The sequence below is a fragment of the Vigna umbellata genome, chromosome 2 (assembly GCF_029865625.1).
Source record: "Vigna umbellata cultivar VRB3 chromosome 2, Vumbellata_1.0, whole genome shotgun sequence".
Taxonomy (NCBI): domain Eukaryota; kingdom Viridiplantae; phylum Streptophyta; class Magnoliopsida; order Fabales; family Fabaceae; genus Vigna; species Vigna umbellata.
In genome coordinates, this window is record NC_142166.1 from 44,542,730 (window position 1) to 44,563,523 (window position 20,794).

Below are 20,794 nucleotides of genomic sequence, written 5' to 3' on the forward strand. Positions count from 1 at the left end.
CTTGCTCTGAATTTATTTCTCCGAAACCTTTCAGAACCTCTACCCTTCTTGCAACTAAAAATTTCTCTCTAACTTTCTCTCACTTGATTTCTCTTCTCTTGGTGCAGAATAATCTTCCCTCCCATGGTTATTTATAGTAAAAAAAAATTTACTATTCATTAATATTTTAATATTATTTATTATTTTAATATTATTTAAAAATAATATTTCAATCATTTTCTCACCAAATCTGATCCTAATTTCTACCTACTACTTTCTTCCATGCTAAGAAATCCAAATGCTGAAAATTTATTTTTACTATTCACTTTTTACTATTTACTATTTACTTTTTACTATTTACTATTTACTTTTTACTATTCAATTTAAAAAAATTTACTAATTAAGTTACCAAAAATTTGAACCTCTCCTTCTAAAATTACTATAATTTTATATCCAAAATTTACATTTTTCTATCCATTAAAATTATTATTACTAATAAAATACTAAAATTTACTACTATAAATATATATATATATATATATATATATATAGATTTTTTTTTTATGGGTCTTACAATTACAACCTCTTTTACTTTCTGGTTTTTCATGTATAATTTTTAACTTGTGATTCTCTATTAACATTTATATATTTTTTCAAATGTATTTCATGTACTTCTAAATTAAATTATAAAAATTACTATTTAAAAACAAAAACTCAAAAAAATTTACACTCCAAAATTATAAGCACTGCACTAACATAAATACGAACAAATATCACTTAAAACGTAGCCAAATAAATAATTCTCAGATCTTAAAGTCCCAATAAAATTGTAATCTCTCAAACAATCTTAATATGCTAGTCTAAATATAATGACATGATTTAAAATAAATCACATTCTAATATTAATATTTTCATCATCAATGCCTTCACTGTAACTACTTAATTAAAAAAATAGCTATATAGTGTTAATAATCTACCTTAAAATATAATTACATTGTGTACTATTGTGTTATTTGAATAATTGGTTTTAATAATTTTATTTGTTTAATCAGAATGGTGTATTCGTTATAATTGATTTCTATTCTAAATTGTCTTACCTTATTTTATTATATGCAAGCAAATTTCAAAAGTAGACTTTGAAGAATTTTCTTTTGAAAATCTATAACCTTTAGTAATTGAAAGTGACATAATTTTCTAATTGAGTATGAATTTTATATTAAACAATTTGGAGATATTATATATTTTATTTTAATCTTTTAATATTGTAATGTTTAATCAAGTTTAACATATGATCCATACAACACAATACACTTTAGTAATATATTAGTATGTCACGTTTAAAGGTACCATAACAGACAATTCCATGTGTCATGATATGTAGTTGAATATGAAAATTGTATCTACTTATCTATATTTACAATATTATTATTATGGACAAAGATCTAAAAAATAAATATAAGATCTAAGTGCGAGAATTATGATATATTAATCTTTCTAAAATAAAGGAAAAATAATAATTATGAAATTTATAATATTGTTTATGATATAAATAGAATCTATTAATATATAATAATAACATTCTAACTTGTTATTGGTATGCCTAAGATGGCTAAAGGGCAAAATACATGTTATAAGAGGAATTATATCTCATCTGATAATTGTTTTTATTCACATATACTTGTTCAAAAATTTTTATTGATTTGGACATCAGAGAATTCAAGTAAACTTTCCTCTCTATATGATTGAGAACTTTGTTACACGTTAACAATCCAATCAACCTACTTTGAAGACCACATAACAAAAACTATGTAAAGAAATGAAATTGTGCGTTTGAAGACCACATAATTGATCCAGTGGTCCATATGCATACAGAAAAGGATCCCCATATTTTGTCTTGCTATTTTTTTTTTGGGAGAATCATAAATGTTAAACTTAATGGATTGAGAGAACTTTTTTAATTATATTTATTATTGTTGATAAAAAAAAAATCAAATTTAACGTAAAGTACTTTGAAATAATTTAAAAATTGATATGATTTTACATTTCTTTTTATCAGAACCAAAATAAAACATGTGATAATTTCTACATTGATTATGTTCATAACTAATGTTAGTTTATATTAGTTATAATTTTATCACCTGAGTCACATTCTAAGTTTTACCAGCCATATATTGAAAATCCATTTGCATTCTGGTAGTTATAAAACCCCTTATTTTGTTATATATTATGCTCCAATGTTCAAATACTTGAGATATTGCTCACTTTAAAGTGTGAAATTTTTTCATAATTTTATCTTTTTAAAAGTTGTATCATAAATTTCAATCTCAGTAGTGTGACTTTCTCACTTAGAATTAAGTTCTACGACCAAATACTGATTAAAATTATTATATAAGAAATTTGTGGTAAATCTATTAGTAGATTTACAGGCATAACATGACAAACGTAATATGAATATCTTACTCAGAAGCCTCTGGTATGGGCATTTGTTAAACTACAAAAGTCTGGTGCTGTAATGCTGTGTGCGGCTGTTTTGTTTTTATGACAACATATGGAACTGATAGAGCGGTTTTTCAATGTCCTTAATTGGAATGGTTCTTTATTTAAATTTGAGCGATAGAGAGGTGTTCACGTATGTGTAAAGTTGGGTATGGTATGGTACCAACAACTTGCAATGTGTGCATGAAAAATTTCTGAAGCTTCACGAGTTAAAGCCAGAGAGACATATAAGATGAGAGCTAGTTCCAAATGTCTTGGCAAACAGGGAATAGGTACCTAGCTAGCTATCTGTAAGTATTAGATTTATTGCTCAACATGTAGATGTAACATTTCTTTATTACATCTTTGCTAAAACTTAAGCTTGTTGCAGAGCTAGTGGACCAATTAATAAGTATTGATAGCGGACTTTACATGTACAAATACAGTTGGTCTGTAAAGGCATTCGAGTTGTCAATTCTCAATCAAATGCATCGTTACTTGGAAATCTTATCTAACTTAACTTTTTTTTTTTAATCTTACTCTCACCCACATATCTTAGGTATAAATAACCACATGCACCCTTTGCTATGAAGGCATCAACCGAGGCAGATTAAGAGAAGGCTAGTTAATTTCCTACATGGTCTTGTCTTTATAATTACTTTTTCTCCTTCTTTCTATCTTTCATGTCTGAACTTTCAAACGTTAAACCGGACATTTACTTACGTGTGTTTTCCACACAGGAGCAGAATGAGCAAAAGCTTCGAAAGGCTGTGTCGGACGTGTCGAGTGAAATTGAGAAATACTATAGCGAGTTGAAGTTGGAGAGGCAGCAACTTGGTGCGATCGAAGAGGTGGAACAAGCTGAATGTCAGTGTTGTGGGTTGAAAGAGGATTGCACTTCGGTTTATATCACAGAGGTTGAAGAGTGTTACTGTGGAAAGTGGGTTTGTGGGCTTTGTTCTGAAGCTGTTAAAGAAAGAGTAGGGCCATGTCCCACTACAGTAGCCATGCAAGATGCTTTGAACTCGCACAGGGATTTCTGTCAGGAATATAACGCTACCAGACTTAACCCTCAACTCTCGTTAACTCATTCTATGAGGGAAATAGCCAAAAGAAGTTTTCAGAATAGGAAATCCAAGCTTACTCGCACCACTAGTTATCCCTGAAATCATACAGTTTCTTCGATCATGCTTCTGCTAATTTTTACATCACACCTACACACTTAATAATTCTTTTTCTAATCAATTTTAACACTTTAATATGTCTCATGTCAAAATTCATTCAAATCATAAATTTCTCATACAATATGAAATAGTGGGTTTTATTTAGGTTGAGTTAGAGACATTATTAATCTCTTACTGTTTTCTGTTATTTTTAATAAAAACATAAAGATTCTCTGTCTCTCTCTCTTTCTCTTATACTTTGGATTTATCCGAGTCCACTAGGAAATTAATTCTTTAAAGTTTTCACTTATTTGGAGATTATTTTAATTTCATTGGTAGTTTACCAGTTTCATGGCACTGTATAGTTGAAGTTAATGCAGAAAAAACAATAAGTAAGTTTCAAAAAGAGAAATTTATCGTTGAGAAGGAAGTTAGTGCAGGTCATGGTTTCAGGGTCTAGATTTGGTGTAGTATGCACTCATTAAATTATCAGCTGAACAAGACTTGGTGTCACATTGGCTTTCCATTCTTTACACAATTTATCTCATAGTACACATTTTCAAGATAAACCAAGTTCAAGATATTTAGAAATGTAATTATAGCTAAATATAGGTAATTAAGATATGTTCAAAATCTTGAATATATAAGTAATAGCTATCAATGATTTTTTATTCATAACTAACAACGAAATATTAGTATGAAAGATATATGTATATATACAGTATTATTCAACTACTTATATGAGTGATTATACTATTTGATTACTGAGTTTTGGCTTAGGAATGAAAAAGCTTATAATATATAATGATGCTTTAAGAGTATTTACTTAATATTCATATACACTACTAGGTAAACTTCTTAATGTTCATCACCAACTTGATGTCTATAACTTAAAAATTCAAGCTCATATTCTAAAAAACTTCAGTTTCCACCTTGAGAAGACATCTTCCTGATAAGAATAAATATAATACATTTTAATACAAATTTAACAATTAATAAAGTGGATTATAAGTATTTCATTTCTACACCACGTTTATATATATAAAAAATCCAACTGTGAATGAGTTGTCTAATTTTTATTGAACGGATTCAATTTGATGGTTATATCTACCAACTGTACCAAATTCGAGACCAAATTAGCATGCATGTCTTGTGTTGTGTTGTGATCCTATACGCATTTTCTTTCGGATTTCCTCCTTCTTTATATATATTTATATAAATAGTAAAGTTAAGATGGAACATGTATGATATATATACATATACGCAGCAAGATATTTAATTTTTTATTTTATTTTTCCAGATCTGCTCTTTTCCTGTACGTTTAAGCAGTGTCATCTACCAGGTAAACTCCTGATTTCCTACATAATGAAGATTAAAATAATATTTATAATACTTGTGAGTTGATTTCATTTTTCTAGACTTTAATATTCGGAATAGGTTTATCGAAGTTGGCTATCAGGTTGATGTTCTTTGCATAATCACAAGCCTAAGCCAATAATGATTTCCTACAACATTCTAAAAACAATCTTACATTAATATATCAATAATTGCAAATTTTATTTTACAAATTGATTACTATCCCTTTTAGATTATTATCATATTATTCATAAATATTTATTATTTTAATACTTTTCTTTTAGGTAAGTGATTAAATGAATTATTGAATTATTTTTAATATTTTATTCTTTTTTGACATTCTCGAAGCAGGTGATTAAACATATGAGGAATTGTGAGGGAGGAAGTTTCTTCTTAGCTAAATTCATGTGGAATATTAAGCTCTAATTTTTCTAATTGGATACACATGAATGTTCAAGAAAGAGAGTTCAAAGCAGGAATTGCTAGAGTTAAATATGATTAGAGTCACACAAATTATCTATCTATCTATCTATCTATCTATATATATATATATATATATATAAAAGAAAAAGACATAAATATAGTTACGAATAATCTATATAATGCGAAAAGACGTCTAAATTCACATATACGATACATGTTTCCTGATATAAAAAAAACCCAAAAATCCCTTCGCACAATCAGGATGACTTTGATGATGCTGAATTAAAACAATTCAAGTGAAAGTTTTTATAAAAGAAATAAAAAGAAAAGATAATTAGACTAAGACGTGTATGGTATGAAATGAACATAAAAAGTAGTAACCGAGTTTTTAGCATTGGCCCATGTAACAGAAGAAAAAGAAAACAGACTCTGATGCAATTTTACATTCAAAATGTATTATGTATAGTGAAATAAATATAAAGGTGTTTTGTTCATAAATCTATTTCTGGAATTGTTTGTAAATATTTAGGGATACAGTCTTTTTTTTTTAAAATATATAAACTCTTCAATGTTAGTTCCAATCTTTGATGTATAAAAATTTCACTATGATATTTTACGTTTATTAACAAAATTAATCTGAAAGGTTAAAAGTTACATCCTTCGCTATTGATCTAATATATGAATAATTATATATTAAAGATATTAATAGTGTTAAATTAAAAATGATGGTGTTAAGTGTCTTAGTAATTATGTGTAAGATCCTACAAACTTTTAATTTAGTAGAATAATGACAGTGTTAAGTTAAATAATGAAAGTGTTGACTTTAGTTAAATTATAATTTTTGGAATGAGTATAATAATTAAATAAGTTATATAATTCATTTGGATAGAGTATTTGGATAATATATGGAAAGTATTGAGTTTAATTCTCACTAATTTTTAAGATGTATTGATATAAAATATATAAATATGACTTAAGCTTTTGGGGATTTTTGCAAATACCATAAATTGTTTAGGGTGTAGGTATAATGAAACTACGACATGATTTTATCAATATAGATGTGATTTATTTTTTCTTAATACTTTAGGAAATTACAACATTTTGCCGGTTGGTGATTTTGTTTTATGTGTTGGTTTTAAAATTTAGTGTTTAAATTAATCTCTAATTAATGATTAATTTAGATCCTAATTTATTTCATAATTAAAATCTTAATAAATAATGTTAGAAACCAATTTAACAACCAATTCATAGTTCAATTATATTTTTTTATTTATAATAAAAAAATTTAAATATCAATAACTTTTAGTTTGTAAATTAATATTTAAATACTAATTATTTTTTGTTTCTAAAATTATTACGTGGAAAGGTAATATAATGTTATGTATAACCATAAAATATTTTATGAACATGGAACTGATTTTAGTATTGGTTTAATTATACATTTTATTTTAATTTTACTCTTCAGTTGTTGAAAAAAATAAATGAGAGTTTCAATTTCCATTAATATTAAATAGTGTAGTGGTATCATAGTTTCGAAATAAAAGATTGTAAAGTTTACAAATTTTACTTATCTTAGTGGTATTCTAAGTGCTGGAGTGTTACATTATGTATCTAAAAGGTTATGATACCTTTAATGCATGACTTTAATGTGGTAATTAATGGATGATTGTACTTTGTAATGGATAAATAAAAAATACAAAGGACAATCTCACTTATATCCATAAATAGTATACATTTTTATTTTGTTTTTAATTTTGATGGTTAACATGATAGATTTTTCGCTTTTTGAACTTATATCTTCATTATAATATTCTATATACTTTTTAGCGTGTTTCTAGTGAAAATAAAATCATACATGTGTACTTATTACAATTTGGTGAAAATATATTAATAATTAGATAATTGATTTTATTTTGTTTTCATATTTTGGTATGATATAATGATGTTTAAATATGTTGACAAATATATTTTAATTGATGTGCAAAAAATATGATAAGTTTTTTTTCTTTATACTGGTGAAATCAATTAGTCAATTATGGTCATACATTTACATTGTATTATCCTTTATTTATATATTTTGGTATTTTAAGTTTCACTATGTAATTATTCCGAATTGTTTTGAGGTTGGTTCAGTTGATGATTATATCATAAGTTTTATGGGGATAAAAATGTTTTTTAATTTTGTATGTTAATTATATTTTTCTTATGAATAATAATATCAATTTAATGGATGAAACCAAGAGACTTTTAGTTAAGAATTTTGAAATAGAAGATCTTGGTAATGTACCTTTTGTATATATACATCGAGATTGTACTTTGGATACTCTTAAATTATCTAAAATATAAATCTTATATTGAAAATGTTCTTAAATTATATGACATGTAAAATTGTGAAGCCCATAGTAGCTTTGTGCCTAGAGGAGACAACTTTAGGCTTGACCAATGTCTTAAGAATTTCTTTGACGAAAAGAAAATGTAGAAGATTCCTTATGTATTAGTAGAAGGATGTTTAATGTATGTTGAGGTTTGTAGGCATCTAGATATTGTGAATGTTACAAGAATATTATGTTGATAATTTTGAGTAATCAAATATTGGATCTTTGGAAATCGTTGAACGTAAAATGTGTTACTTATAGACAACAAAAGATAAACTTTGATTTTGTTATGGTTTAATCTCACCCAATAATTTAGGCATTTTAAGACCATATTACATGAAAATTTCCCACTGAACATCCATCTCATGACTTATGTTATTCATTTGTTCTAATATAAGTGACATCAATTGATTTACCTACAAAATAAAACAAAGGTCATTCTAATTCTAGATTGATATGATGATTAAACCAAATTGACATAGATACATTTGATAAAATATATAGTTCGTCATTGGTTGAAAAACAATGGGTCGGAATAAACTAACCTACCACAACAAAAAAGTCATCGAAAGATTTAATTTCAAATTTGGTTGTACAAAGAAAAATAATCAATAAAATGTATTTCATAAGAAGCATGTGGTTAGACATTTTATTAGCCTGAACACAGAACAGAGACAACCTAAAGTAATTTATATGGCGTAAGATGCAGAAGGTTAGACATTATTACAGGGTGTGAAATCTAAAAATATTAAACTGCTTAAAATTTTCAATTGAACCACTTTATATAAAAAGGTTTATAAAATCGAAGTGATTTTATTCTTTAAAAAATCGAGACATATGTAAATATTAAATAAATTGAATCTTAAAAAATGAGATCGTTGTCAACAAAGTCCGGAATTAAATTACTTTATAAAATCTATTTGGTTAACGAAAGTAGTTTTATAGTGATTCAATGTAATTTGGTTCTATCTTTAAATATATCCAAATGGTGTAGGGCCCAGATTAATGATGTTAGGGCATATAAAGAAATGATCCAATACAAGGAATGTGTGGTAGAAAAATATAGAATTAATGAGTGGTTGATTTATTAATTAATTTTTGAAATCAATTATTGTAGCAGCAGTTCCAATGTAAATTCATAGTACAAAACATCCTAGATTTAACTATTCAAAATTAGTTTTATTTGACAGTAAAATAAACTGCTTAAGTGCAGATCCATCAACATCAACTTTATTTGAACCAATGGTTGCTTACATTGATTGATACACTTGTGGATCCTTGCCAGCTTAAATCCCAGTTGCAAGTGTTTCTAGATGGGTTTCATGTGAATGATTAACAAAGAAATTGACTATAATTCATCACTTTTTCTAAGTGGAATCTGTGGAGTTTTGACACCATTGCTAGGGTTAGCACCAAGTGGTGTTTAATTTCGTTAATCTCTCTAATACTCCATGTTAGTGAGTTAGTCACCATCGTAGTGGACCTTTTAGCTCAACATTAATTAATATATGTATATATTATAGTGCCCTTTATAAAAGGAAAAAAAAATAAATATATATTTCTGCACGGGTTACTTCAATTTATTCTCTTTGAAAGTGCATTAAAACTTTTTCTATCGAATAATGCTGCTTAATCTATCAAAGCATTATTAAAGTATAGCTGAGTGATTGAACTGGACCACTAAAGAAGAACATGGAACCCTACAAATTTTAAAGAGACTCAGATCCCATCAAAGGAAAATGGATCGGCTTCGCGTCATGCATACCTCATTATACTGAATAATTACAGAATGTGAATGAATTTATTAAGGAGAAGACACATATATTACATACATATATAGCTCAAAAGTGATTCATGTATATATATATATATATATATATATATATATATATATATATATATATATATATATATACTAATCCATAGATTAGTACAAATGAAAGCACTAACCCAAGACAAACAAAGCACTACTTATCTTTACAGCATATGGGCACAATTCCACTTTTCTTCATGATATAAGTATATAAACTAATCAATTTTTCTCTTTTTTTTACGTTTGAATGGTTCAATTATTGAAACAGCTAATAGTGTTTTCTGTTGTTGTTGCTTTACTCCTTCATACTAGCTATCCACTGTGGAGCTAAATCTACTTACAGAGTTATCATTAAACACCGAGCTTAATAAAGCTTCATAGCATTCTTAGTGAGTGGCTAATATGTGATGTGCCATGAATATTACACCATTGATAATATTACTCCACAACCTTAAAATCCACTGGAAAATTGTTCTGAATTCAAAGCTAATAATTTAAATTTAAATATCAAAGGTGCATGCCATGCAAGAAATTTAAAGTTCAGTAGTCGTTGCTGCCCATAACGATGAGCAGTGAGCAGTGACCACCATCATCGACATCACTATTGCTATAGCTAGCTAGGTAACTGCACCACACTCCCACCATAATATTTCTACTTTAGCTACAATCGTTATCATCACCGACAGCTATGTCAAAACGAGTTCAACCTCATGCCATGCTTTAAATAACAACGAATCACCTCTGTTTACTTCTCTATATATCACCAACCGTACTCTCATCACTGCTACTTAATTTCAATTCTCATTTCTAACCACAAATAATATCGATTAGATTTTAATTAGTATGTTTCATATGTCATAAAGTTTGCGTAAGGGGTTCGATAAAAATGTTATGAAGATATATATAAACACTCCAATTTCGCATACAATATGCATGAGAGTATATCCTGTGCTAGGACTGTCCAGATTAGGTTTTTTCATCATTCTAGAGTAATTTTATTTTGGAAATGGCGCAAATTTAAAAAAAAAATCATATATAGAAAATTATGTCAATTTGATACAATTTCATGATAAAGAAATGTCCGTATCAAGAAAAAAACATTTCATTGAACTAAAATTGTATTAAATAATGACAATTAATATAAAAAATTATTTAAAAGTGAAATCCTTATAATTTGAGACAATTTTAATTGAAAAAATTTAAATCGACATAACTTCAATTCATTTCATTTAGAATTGATATTGTCATGGCATAAGACGATTTTACTTTTAGAGTAAAATTAACAAAAATTGTGTCAATATGACATAATTTTATTTTGAAATTATTTTTTATAAAAGTTGTTATAACTTAACATAATTTCAGTTCATTTTTAGTGAAGTTACTACATATGGACACACATCTTTGCTATGAAATCATTTCGGACTTATCTATATGCAATTTTCTTAAAAAAATTGTAACATTTTGGTAATTTGAAAATGAAATACATGATAATGGTGAAAAACCGTTGAATGGTGTTTGTGTATTAATTATGAATGTTAAAAGTGCATGGTTTTATTATAATGAATGAAGATAGTGGGAATGAAGGACAAGAAAAAGGAAAGGAAAATGGGGTAGCGTGGAGTGGAGTGGAGTGGAGGGTGAGAATAAGATTGGTGAAATGGAAATTTAGAGTGTAAAACCCTAGAAAATGGAGATGGGCAAAGCATGCCGGGTATGACAAAGACCACACACTGTATATTCCTTCGAGAAAGACATGGTGGGTCCGTTACTTCTCAAAGCACAGAGGGATAGATACAGAGGTTGAAGACAACTGAATAAGAATGAAAGATTATTATTATTATTATTATAAAGTGAATGTGCCCACGGCCTCAGTACTAATCATCAGTCTATGTAACGTAAAAGACTCGCAACTTTTTTTTTTCTTTACATTCTTCTACTTTGTTCCTCCATTTTATTTTCCCTATTCTCTTTCAGCTTTTCTCTCCCATGGCTCTGCTCACTCCCCTTTGCCTCACTTCCATCTCCTATTTTTCTTTCCCTTTTTCTCTCCCTTAAAGTCTTTTTTCTTTCTCTCTGCACCTCTTTCTGCTTTGTGAGAACGAGAATCCAAGATAACAAAATAAAGTCCAAGCAAAAGTGCCTCAAGAATCTTGCTTTTTAACATGCCAATGGAAAGCTGCTCTATCCTGCGCTCCACCAACTTATGCCCTCTACTTATAACAAAATTACACCCACACCCCATTTCTTTAATTTCTTCTGCAGCCATGTCTGTGCACTCCATTATAATTTTTAGTTAGCAGAACGTAATCTGAACAATGAATATATAAACCCTTGTTCACTCAATGATAAATGTAAGCAATCGCCATGTGAGTTAGTTACAGTCAACGAAAGAATAAACCATGAATTACCCTCTTTCCTGGATGATCTTCAATCTAATTAAATTGCATAATAATCTCTTACATATTGAATATTCATCATTTTAATATTTTGTTTCTTGTTGATTCCATTTCCGACAACACAATGTTCAAAGAAAAGAAGTGAAGAAGATTGCTGGCATGCATGGACGTGTTGTCCTCGTCTTAGAAATAGAATTGAATCAGTTATTCTGTTCAAATACCCGCTTCTTCTTTGCATGGTTGTTTTGTCCGACAGACGAAAGACTGGAATGAAACATCAAATAGAAACCAAACATATAATGTTCTGACAACATAAAACAAACAAGTGCTGAAGTACCAAGATAGCCAAAACTTTACCAAAAGTAAATTAAACCACTCTGCACCATCCTGCATGTCGTATCTTTGTTCGCGATTCGAACTATAATTACTACAGACGGGCCAGTAAATTTTAATATATATACTTCAAAATCAAAAGCGTACTTTCTCATCGACCAACCGTTAATTAAGCGTATGCTTTTCATCTATGCAAATTATAGATACCGTTTAGTAGAACGTGAAGCTGATATGACGCATGATCATTATTCACCAAATTACATTTATCAACTCTTGTGTGCGCTTTCCACATTTTTAACCTTTTCATTAGTGATTTAAATATAATAATAGCAAGAGTTTGAAGAGTTTGTTTTCAACGGTTACAGAAATTCTTTGTCACTTTCTCAAGTGCTCTGCCAGTGAGTCGGTCAAAAAAGAGCATTTTGGTAACAATCCGACAAAATCAGAGCCTTTTTCCAACATCTGTCCCTGTTTCCCTTTCAACCGTTTGTGTTCAAACGCCAATCTCTAAGAAGTCAAGGGGCAGTTTCGTAGTTAGGAATGAACTCAGTGCCCACTTCCAGTTCTTGTAGCATTCCATCTATTTAAGCACGCACACACCCTTCTCTCTCACGTCCAACCCATTCTCTTCAAATAGTATTTCCAAGAATATTTCACCATATCCCTCTCTCCCTTTCTTTACTTACTTCAAATCCAATTCTTCTCTATCCTCAATTCATTTTGACTCCGAGCATCATCGTCAGCAGAAACTAAGTACTCCTCCAATAATGATAGTTAGGTACGTAATAATATCTTTTCATTATCTATGCCACTTTTACAAATTCTCTTCCAACTTCATATATATCCTGGCGCATGCATAATGTCCCTTAGCACATGAACTGACTCACATGAAATTAATGGTAGCTAGAAGTCAAACTCATCACTCATAGCCACCTGCAAAAGCTGCATAAGTGTTTTTCATTTTTGTTACCACAAGACATATATTCCTTTGTCTTTTTCCAAAACATACACACATAGAATAAAGAATATTTCATTATACTTTAGTATATGTTTTTTTCTTTCTGCCCATCATTATTCTAATTGACATGCTATTGAACTTTGATCACTGATCACTAATCTAATTATAAAGTTACGTTAATCATGTTATCCACTTTTTACAGCTTGGGATCCGAGGAGATAAATCCAAGGCAGAAGATAGAACACTGAATTGCTTCACAAAAAATAAAACTCATCAGGAAGCTAGACATGGCCAAAGGATCTTCAGAGACAAAATCCATGACATTTATATGCCTCTTCTTGTTCATGCTCAATTTCCACTCATCCCACGGAGATCCAAAAGAGGTTCAGCTTTTATTATCCTTCAAAGCTTCCATCGATGACCCGCTTCACTTTCTCTCCAACTGGGAAACTTCCTCTGCCACTTTATGCAGGTGGCATGGCATCACCTGCGACAACAACGTTAACTCTTCCCACGTTAACGCTGTGATGCTCTCGGGAAAAAACATGACCGGCGAGGTCTCCTCTATTTTTCAACTTCCATACGTCGCAAACATCGACCTTTCCAATAACCAGTTTGTTGGGGAAATCACTTTTAACTACTCTCTCAATTCTCTGTCTCTACTTCGTTACCTTAACCTCAGCAACAACAACTTCACTGGTTCTTTGCCTCAACCATTGTTTTCCGTGCTTTTCTCGAACCTTGAAAGTCTGGATCTCTCCAACAACATGTTTTCAGGGAACATACCTCACCAAATTGGATTGCTTTCCAGCCTAAGGTATCTTGATCTTGGAGGAAACGTTTTGGTAGGAAAGATTCCGAATTCCATCACCAACATGACCACTTTGCAGTACCTTACGTTGGCTTCAAACCAGTTAGTGGATAAGATACCACAAGAAATTGGCCAGATGAAGAGCTTGAAGTGGATTTACTTGGGCTACAACAACCTTTCAGGTGAGATACCAATTAGCATTGGAGAGTTACTCTCTTTGAATCATCTCGACCTTGTCTACAACAACCTCACTGGACCGATTCCTCAATCTCTCGGACACCTCACCGAGCTTCAATATCTCTTTCTTTATCAAAACAAACTGAGTGGTCCAATTCCCCAATCCATTTTCGAACTGAAAAAGCTCATTTCACTCGATCTAAGTGATAACTCTCTTTCGGGTTTGATTTCTGAGCGCGTGGTTCAGCTCCAGAGGCTGGAGATTCTCCACCTTTTCTCAAACAACTTCACTGGGAAGATTCCAAAGGGTGTTGCATTTTTGCCTCGGCTCCAGGTCCTTCAGCTATGGTCAAATGGATTAATAGGTGAGATTCCTGAGGAGCTTGGAAAACATAGCAACCTCACTGTGTTGGACCTCTCCACCAACAACCTCGCTGGGAAGATTCCAGATAACATATGCCACTCAGGTAGTCTTTTCAAGCTGATCCTCTTCTCCAACTATTTCGAAGGAGAAATCCCAAAGAGCTTAACCTCTTGCAGAAGCCTTCGCCGAGTGAGACTGCAAAACAACAAGTTCTCGGGGAAATTACCACCGGAGTTAACCACACTGCCTCAGGTGTACTTCTTGGATATCTCTGGAAACCAACTTTCCGGAAGGATCAATGACAGAAAATGGAACATGCCGTCGCTTCAAATGCTCAGTTTGGCCAACAATAACTTCTCAGGAGAACTCCCTACCTCTTTCGGGACACAAATTCTTGAGGACTTGGACTTATCAAACAACCAATTCTCAGGTTCTATTCCTCTAGATTATAAAAGCTTATCAGAGCTGGTGGAATTGAAGCTCAGCTATAACAAACTCTTCGGTAACATTCCAGAAGAAATTTGCTCGTGCAAGAAGCTTGTGGCCTTAGATTTGAGTCACAACCAGCTCAGTGGTGAAATTCCAATGAAATTCTCGGAGATGCCGGTTCTCGGTCTCCTTGACCTGTCAGAAAACCAATTCTCCGGCGAGATTCCGAAGGATTTGGGGAGCGCGGAGTCTCTCGTTCAGATCAACATTTCACACAACCATTTTCGTGGAAGTTTACCTTCTACCGGTGCTTTCCTCGCCATCAACGCCAGTGCAGTCACCGGCAACAACCTTTGTGACCGTGATGAAGACTCTTCAAGCGGGTTGCCACTGTGCAAAAGCAATAACCAGAACCCAACTTGGCTCTTCATCATGCTGTGTTTTCTACTAACGCTGGTTGCGTTCGCAGGAGCTTCTTTACTCGTCTTTTATGTTCACAAGAGAAAGAGCTTCTCGGAAGTGCGAAAAGTGGAAAACCAAGACGGAACCTGGGAAGTGCAGTTCTTTTGTGACAAAGCAGCGAAGTTGATGAAGGTAGAAAACGTTTTCTCTACGGTTAAAGAGGGAAGAGTCGTGTCCAAAGGAAGGAACTGGGTTTCCTACGAAGGGAAGTGCATGGAGAATGGCATGCAGTTCACGGTGATGGAAATCAGTGAGTTGAATTCTCTTTCGACGAGTATGTGGGAAGAAACAGTGAAGGGTGGAAAGGTTCGTCACCCCAATATCTTCAATCTTGTCGGGACGTGTAGGTGTGGGAAGAGAGGGTACTTGGTGTACGAACACGAAGAGGGTAAGAAACTAAGCGAGATTGTGAACAGTTTGAGTTGGAAACAGCGTTGCAAGATTGCTGTTGGCGTTGCAAAAGCGATTAAATTCCTGCATTCTCACGCTTCATCCATGGTTTTGGTGGGAGAGGTTGCAAGGGAGATAGTTAGGGTCGACATCAAAGGTGTCCCTCGCCTTAAGGTCACCCCTCCCATAATGACATGTTTGGATGTCAAGGGTATCACTTCTTCGACATACCTTGCCCAAGGTACTATACTAAATCACTATTTTACATATATATACATTCATATTTAGGTATATATATATATATATATATATATATATATATATATATATATATATATAGAGTTTCATGATAGTAATCCACAATGTCTTATGTTATGTCATAAGTTAATGTTTGGTTTCGGATTGTGTGAGTGATGATACTTGAATATTCTACATTTTCAGAGGCAAGAGAAAGGAAAAATGTGACAGAGAAGAGTGAGATATATGGGTTGGGAGTGATGCTGATTGAACTATTGACGGGAAGGAGCGGCATAGACATAGAAGCAGGAAATGGCATGCACAAGACTATTGTGGAGTGGGCCCGATATTGCTACTCTGATTGTCATGTTGACACGTGGATTGATCCTGTGATGAAAGGTGGAGATGCATTGAGGGATGAGAAAGACATGGTTGAGATGATGAATCTAGCGCTGCACTGTACCACAACCGATCCCACTGCAAGGCCATGCGCAAGAGATGTAGTGAAAGCCCTAGAGAGTTTTCAGAGAACTAGTTTTTGTTGAGTTTCAGCGCTGAAAACATGACAACTCAACTCTGTGATTTTCCATATATCTCATGAGCATTCCTCTGACCTATGGTTATAGATTTTATTTACTCTTGTTTGAGTTTTCACTTTTTGCCTTTTTTTTGTTTTAATCCTTAATTTGTTGAAGGTTTGTAGTTTAGCAGAAGTTGTTGAAGAAGAAATGTTTGGTTGATATTATAAGGGCATGCTTGACATAGTGCTGATGAGTGTAAAAGTAAAAGTAAATGTAAATAAATTGAATGTGATTAATAAATTAATCATATGAAAGCAATGCAACATCTTTGTATATATTTCCCAACAGCTGGATCTCTCTTTTATTCTTGTAGATGACTTTTCTTCCACTTTTTGTTAACCCGTGAACTGTTTACCACCTGGTTTGCATGATAAATATAGGTTTAGAGTATAGGTTTTTATAAATTAAAATAAACTTATTGTTTATATACTAATTTGTAGAATTTCTTATGAATTTTAATTTTCTGTAAAGCTTTTATAATCTCATGCGAAAAATTATATAATTATTTATCAAGAAAGCTATAAATCTCAATAACAGTAAAACCGGTTCATATAAAAGTTTAAATTCGGTAAAGAGCTTCAAAATTATTTTAAAAATTAATTTAAAAAAATAAAAGATTAAATAAGGAATAAAGTATCTTACCATTTTTTTTTTCTTACAAACATATATTAATCATTTATATTCATTTACAATTGTTATTATGTCTTGATAGATCTTAATATGAATTTGAGTTTTGCTTTATTCTAGATCTGAACATCTTATTTCTCATACGAGTTATTTTATTTTGTTAAAACATAAACCGAAGCGTAAGATATATTTAATGTGATATTTTACGAATACTTTAATTTAAGAAATTATAAAATGATATTTTAATTTAATTTTTAGTGCTATAAAACTATGATGACAGATTTCTTTTATGTTTATAAAGTATTTAATTATTAGTTTAAATTTAATTATGATTGGACCACTAAACCTCTAAACTGTACTTTTATTAGTTCAATGTTAAATCGGATTCTTATTATAACCTTTGGATGGATCAAGTAAAAGTTATATTTATATTTAGAAATTATATATTTATAATTTTTTTTAAGAATTAAATTTTAAATCTAAATTAAATTTATAAAATTAATTTGAAAAATGAAATTTACACTTATTTATATATATTATGAATCTGACTAATTATTTTTAATTTAATTTTAATAATTTTATTTTAATAAGTAAAATTTAAATTTAATTTAATTTTAATAATTTTATTTTAATAAGTAAATTTTAAATTTAATTTAATTTTATAAAACTAATTTATAAGATAAAATTTGTATTCATCTGTATATTCTAAATGTATATGTTATATTTAATTGATGTGATATTTTTCTATGAAACATAATATAATATTTTATATACTCCTTTTCATTCATAGCTAGCAAATACTTTATATGGGTAATCTGATTTCTTATACATGTCAAAGAGAAGAGGTGAGAAGTTTGTTAATGCAAACCGATGAGAGAAACAATAGTGTATCATACTATATATTGAATATATATTGTATATGATATTTTTATTGCGTATATATAAATAGTTAATATCATAAGTTTGTTTAAATTATTACATAAAGCACTTAAAAAAAATACATAACTTTATCTTTCAATCTTAATATTATAATATTTGACTTAAAAATAATTTTGTTTTTTTAAGTCTTTGGTAAATTCTTACAATATTGGTAAGTGTGTCAAATTCTATAGATAATAAAACTCTATAGATAATAAAATAGAAAATTCATATATCATTTTTTCTAGAGACTTGTGTAATATTAGATGGTTCTTGTAACTCAATTAAACAACAAAATTTTAAAAAAATACAAAAAAAAAACTCTTGTTTTAGTTTTATTAAAATTTGATGGGCAAAAGAAATTTAACAGAGATAATTTACAAAAACTGGATTTTATTCACTTTATTTTCATACATTGAGAGCATCTCAGTTTCAATTTCAATTTTAATTTACAAAGACGATATTTTCGGCACTCCAAACAAACTTCAAGAGTTTCCCTCCAACTTTAGATGATTTATAGTTGTAAGAATGGAAGAATGACTAAACCCTCCTGAAAACATGTTTAAATACTTAATTGGTTAAATATGTTTTTAGTCCCTAAACTATTGGTCGTTTTTGGTTTTCGTCCCTCTTTCAAAGTAAGGTACGATTTGGTCCTCAATCTTTTCGAAACTTTGTTTTTAGTCCTCGAAAACTAACACCGTTAAATATGTGCTGATGTGTCTAACGTTTCTGTCCACGTGTTCTTGGTTTTTTGCTGACGTGTGTTAAGTCGAACTGATTCCTCTTTAATCTTGAATGAAATTGGTACTCAAAATCAGTTACAATTGGTGTTGGTGTTGCTGTTCTTTGTTTGGGTTTGGTTCGTGGTTCATCTGCGCGTGCATTTTCGTGGTTCATGTGTTGGTTATTTGCGTTTGGTTCGTGAAAGAAAGGGATTTTTTTGTGGTTCGTTGAGGTGGTTCGTTGAAGAAGAAAGGCGATTGTGTGTGGTTCGTTGTGCAAGGTAATTTTTTAGTTTAAGTTTAACTTGTTTTCTCTGTGATTCGTTGAACAAGAAAAGCAATTGTGTGTGTAATGGGCATTCCGCTGTGCATTGTCAGTCTAATGTGGGAAGTTTTCATTTGACCTTGTAGGAAAAATGGTTTTTGACTGTGTGTTTGTATCATATGGGGAAGTTCATGAAGAACAAGGGTCTACAATATGTGGGAGGAGAGATACATGTTATTAGAGGAATCGATCCCGACATGTGGTCATACTTTGAAGCATGTGGGATTTGTTAGAGAATTCAAGTACTCTGGAGAGTTCAAACTTTGGTGGAAGGGTTCCAAACAAAAGGCAATGAACAACCTCAGACCACTGACAGATGACAGAGAAGCCATTTTGTTGGCTAACTATGCAGAGGCAAATAAGGAGGAAGTTGAAATCTATGTTCAACATGGCCAACCCAGTCAGGCAGAGGAAATTTAGTTTTCTTACATTTGGTGAGGAGGCAGAGGAAGTAAGAGTACAGGCAGATGGAGGAAGAGGTTGTTATGGATGAAGAAGATATTGGTGGGGTGGAGGGAAATGTTGAAGTACGAAGACCTTGGTAGTAGATGACGAAGAGGGGAATGTTGAGGGAGAAATTGTGGAAGAGCAAGAGGAAGAGGGGAATGTTGAGGGAGATGAAGAAGAAGGTGAAGAAGAACATGAAGAGCAAGATGAAGAAGAAGAAGATGAAGAAGAAGATGAAGAAGGCAATGTTCTTGAGGACGAAGGGGTGGAAAATGTTGATGAAAGTGAAGAGGAGAGAATGGCAAATGGTGATGATGGGTTTGGGATGGACAATGTCACGGTAGAGGAAGAGAGAAGAAATATTAATCCAGTTTTGGATAGGTGGAAGAGAATGAAAAACAAAAATACAAATGTTAGGAGCACATTTGTAGATAGTGAGGGGGCATTTGTCATTAACGAAGAAGTTGGAGAGCATGAGATAAATGAAGTTTATGATACAGAAGAGTTGTCCTCAAATGTAGATAGTGAGGAGGATAAGAGGGACAATAAAAGGCACTTTCCAAAGTATAAAGCAGAAGATATGAGTAAGGGATTCAAATTTAGATTGGGTAATGGAGTTTAAGTGTTTGAAGGATTTTAAGAGTGTCGTACAGGAGCATAGCGTTTTGAATGGAAAAGAAGTGAAGTTTGTGAAGAATGATTTGAAGAGGGTAAGGGCAGTTTGTAAGAAGGGGTGTGGTTTTGTTATTATGGCTAGCAAGGTAGGAAGTAGGCAAACCTTTAGAGTCAAAACTCTAGTTCGGCACAAGTGTGGAAGGGGTTTTGGTAGCAAAAGTGCAAATGTACAATGGATTGCACAGGTTTTGGTTGGCAGATTTGTCAATGTTGCAGGCATGACAGTGAAACAAATCATAGATGAAATACAAAAGTCATATAGTGTTGGAATAACTCATTGGAAGGCTGGAAGAGCTAAGAGAATTGCAATGGATTGTTTAATGGGTGATGGAGAACGACAATATGCTCGTCTGGT

General features: G+C 31.2%; 2 protein-coding genes across 2 annotated transcripts; both read left to right on the forward strand.

The window, feature by feature from the left end:
• Positions 1–3,137: 3,137 nt before the first annotated feature.
• On the forward strand, positions 3,138–3,620 carry LOC124844607 (uncharacterized). The gene has a single exon (XM_047321574.2). It carries the CDS (start codon positions 3,138–3,140, stop codon positions 3,618–3,620), a length of 483 nt encoding a protein of 160 aa, XP_047177530.2.
• Positions 3,621–12,934: 9,314 nt separating this feature from the next.
• Positions 12,935–17,009, forward strand: LOC124844601 (uncharacterized). The gene is made up of 3 exons (XM_047321564.2): positions 12,935–13,091; positions 13,474–16,145; positions 16,346–17,009. The coding sequence occupies exons 2-3, from the start codon at positions 13,559–13,561 to the stop codon at positions 16,684–16,686; spliced, it is 2,928 nt and encodes a 975-aa protein (XP_047177520.2). The 5' UTR covers positions 12,935–13,091; positions 13,474–13,558; the 3' UTR covers positions 16,687–17,009.
• The last annotated feature ends 3,785 nt before the right edge of the window (positions 17,010–20,794 follow it).

What these genes read in the sequence shown, in the direction of transcription:
- LOC124844607 (XM_047321574.2), top strand. Translation starts at nt 3,138, where the DNA reads ATGTCTGAACTTTCAAACGTTAAACCGGACATTTACTTACGTGTGTTT.
- LOC124844601 (XM_047321564.2), top strand. Translation starts at nt 13,559, where the DNA reads ATGGCCAAAGGATCTTCAGAGACAAAATCCATGACATTTATATGCCTC. An exon ending in TTCGACATACCTTGCCCAAG is followed by an intron (nt 16,146 to 16,345) that starts GTACTATACTAA and finishes CTACATTTTCAG; the next exon opens with AGGCAAGAGAAAGGAAAAAT.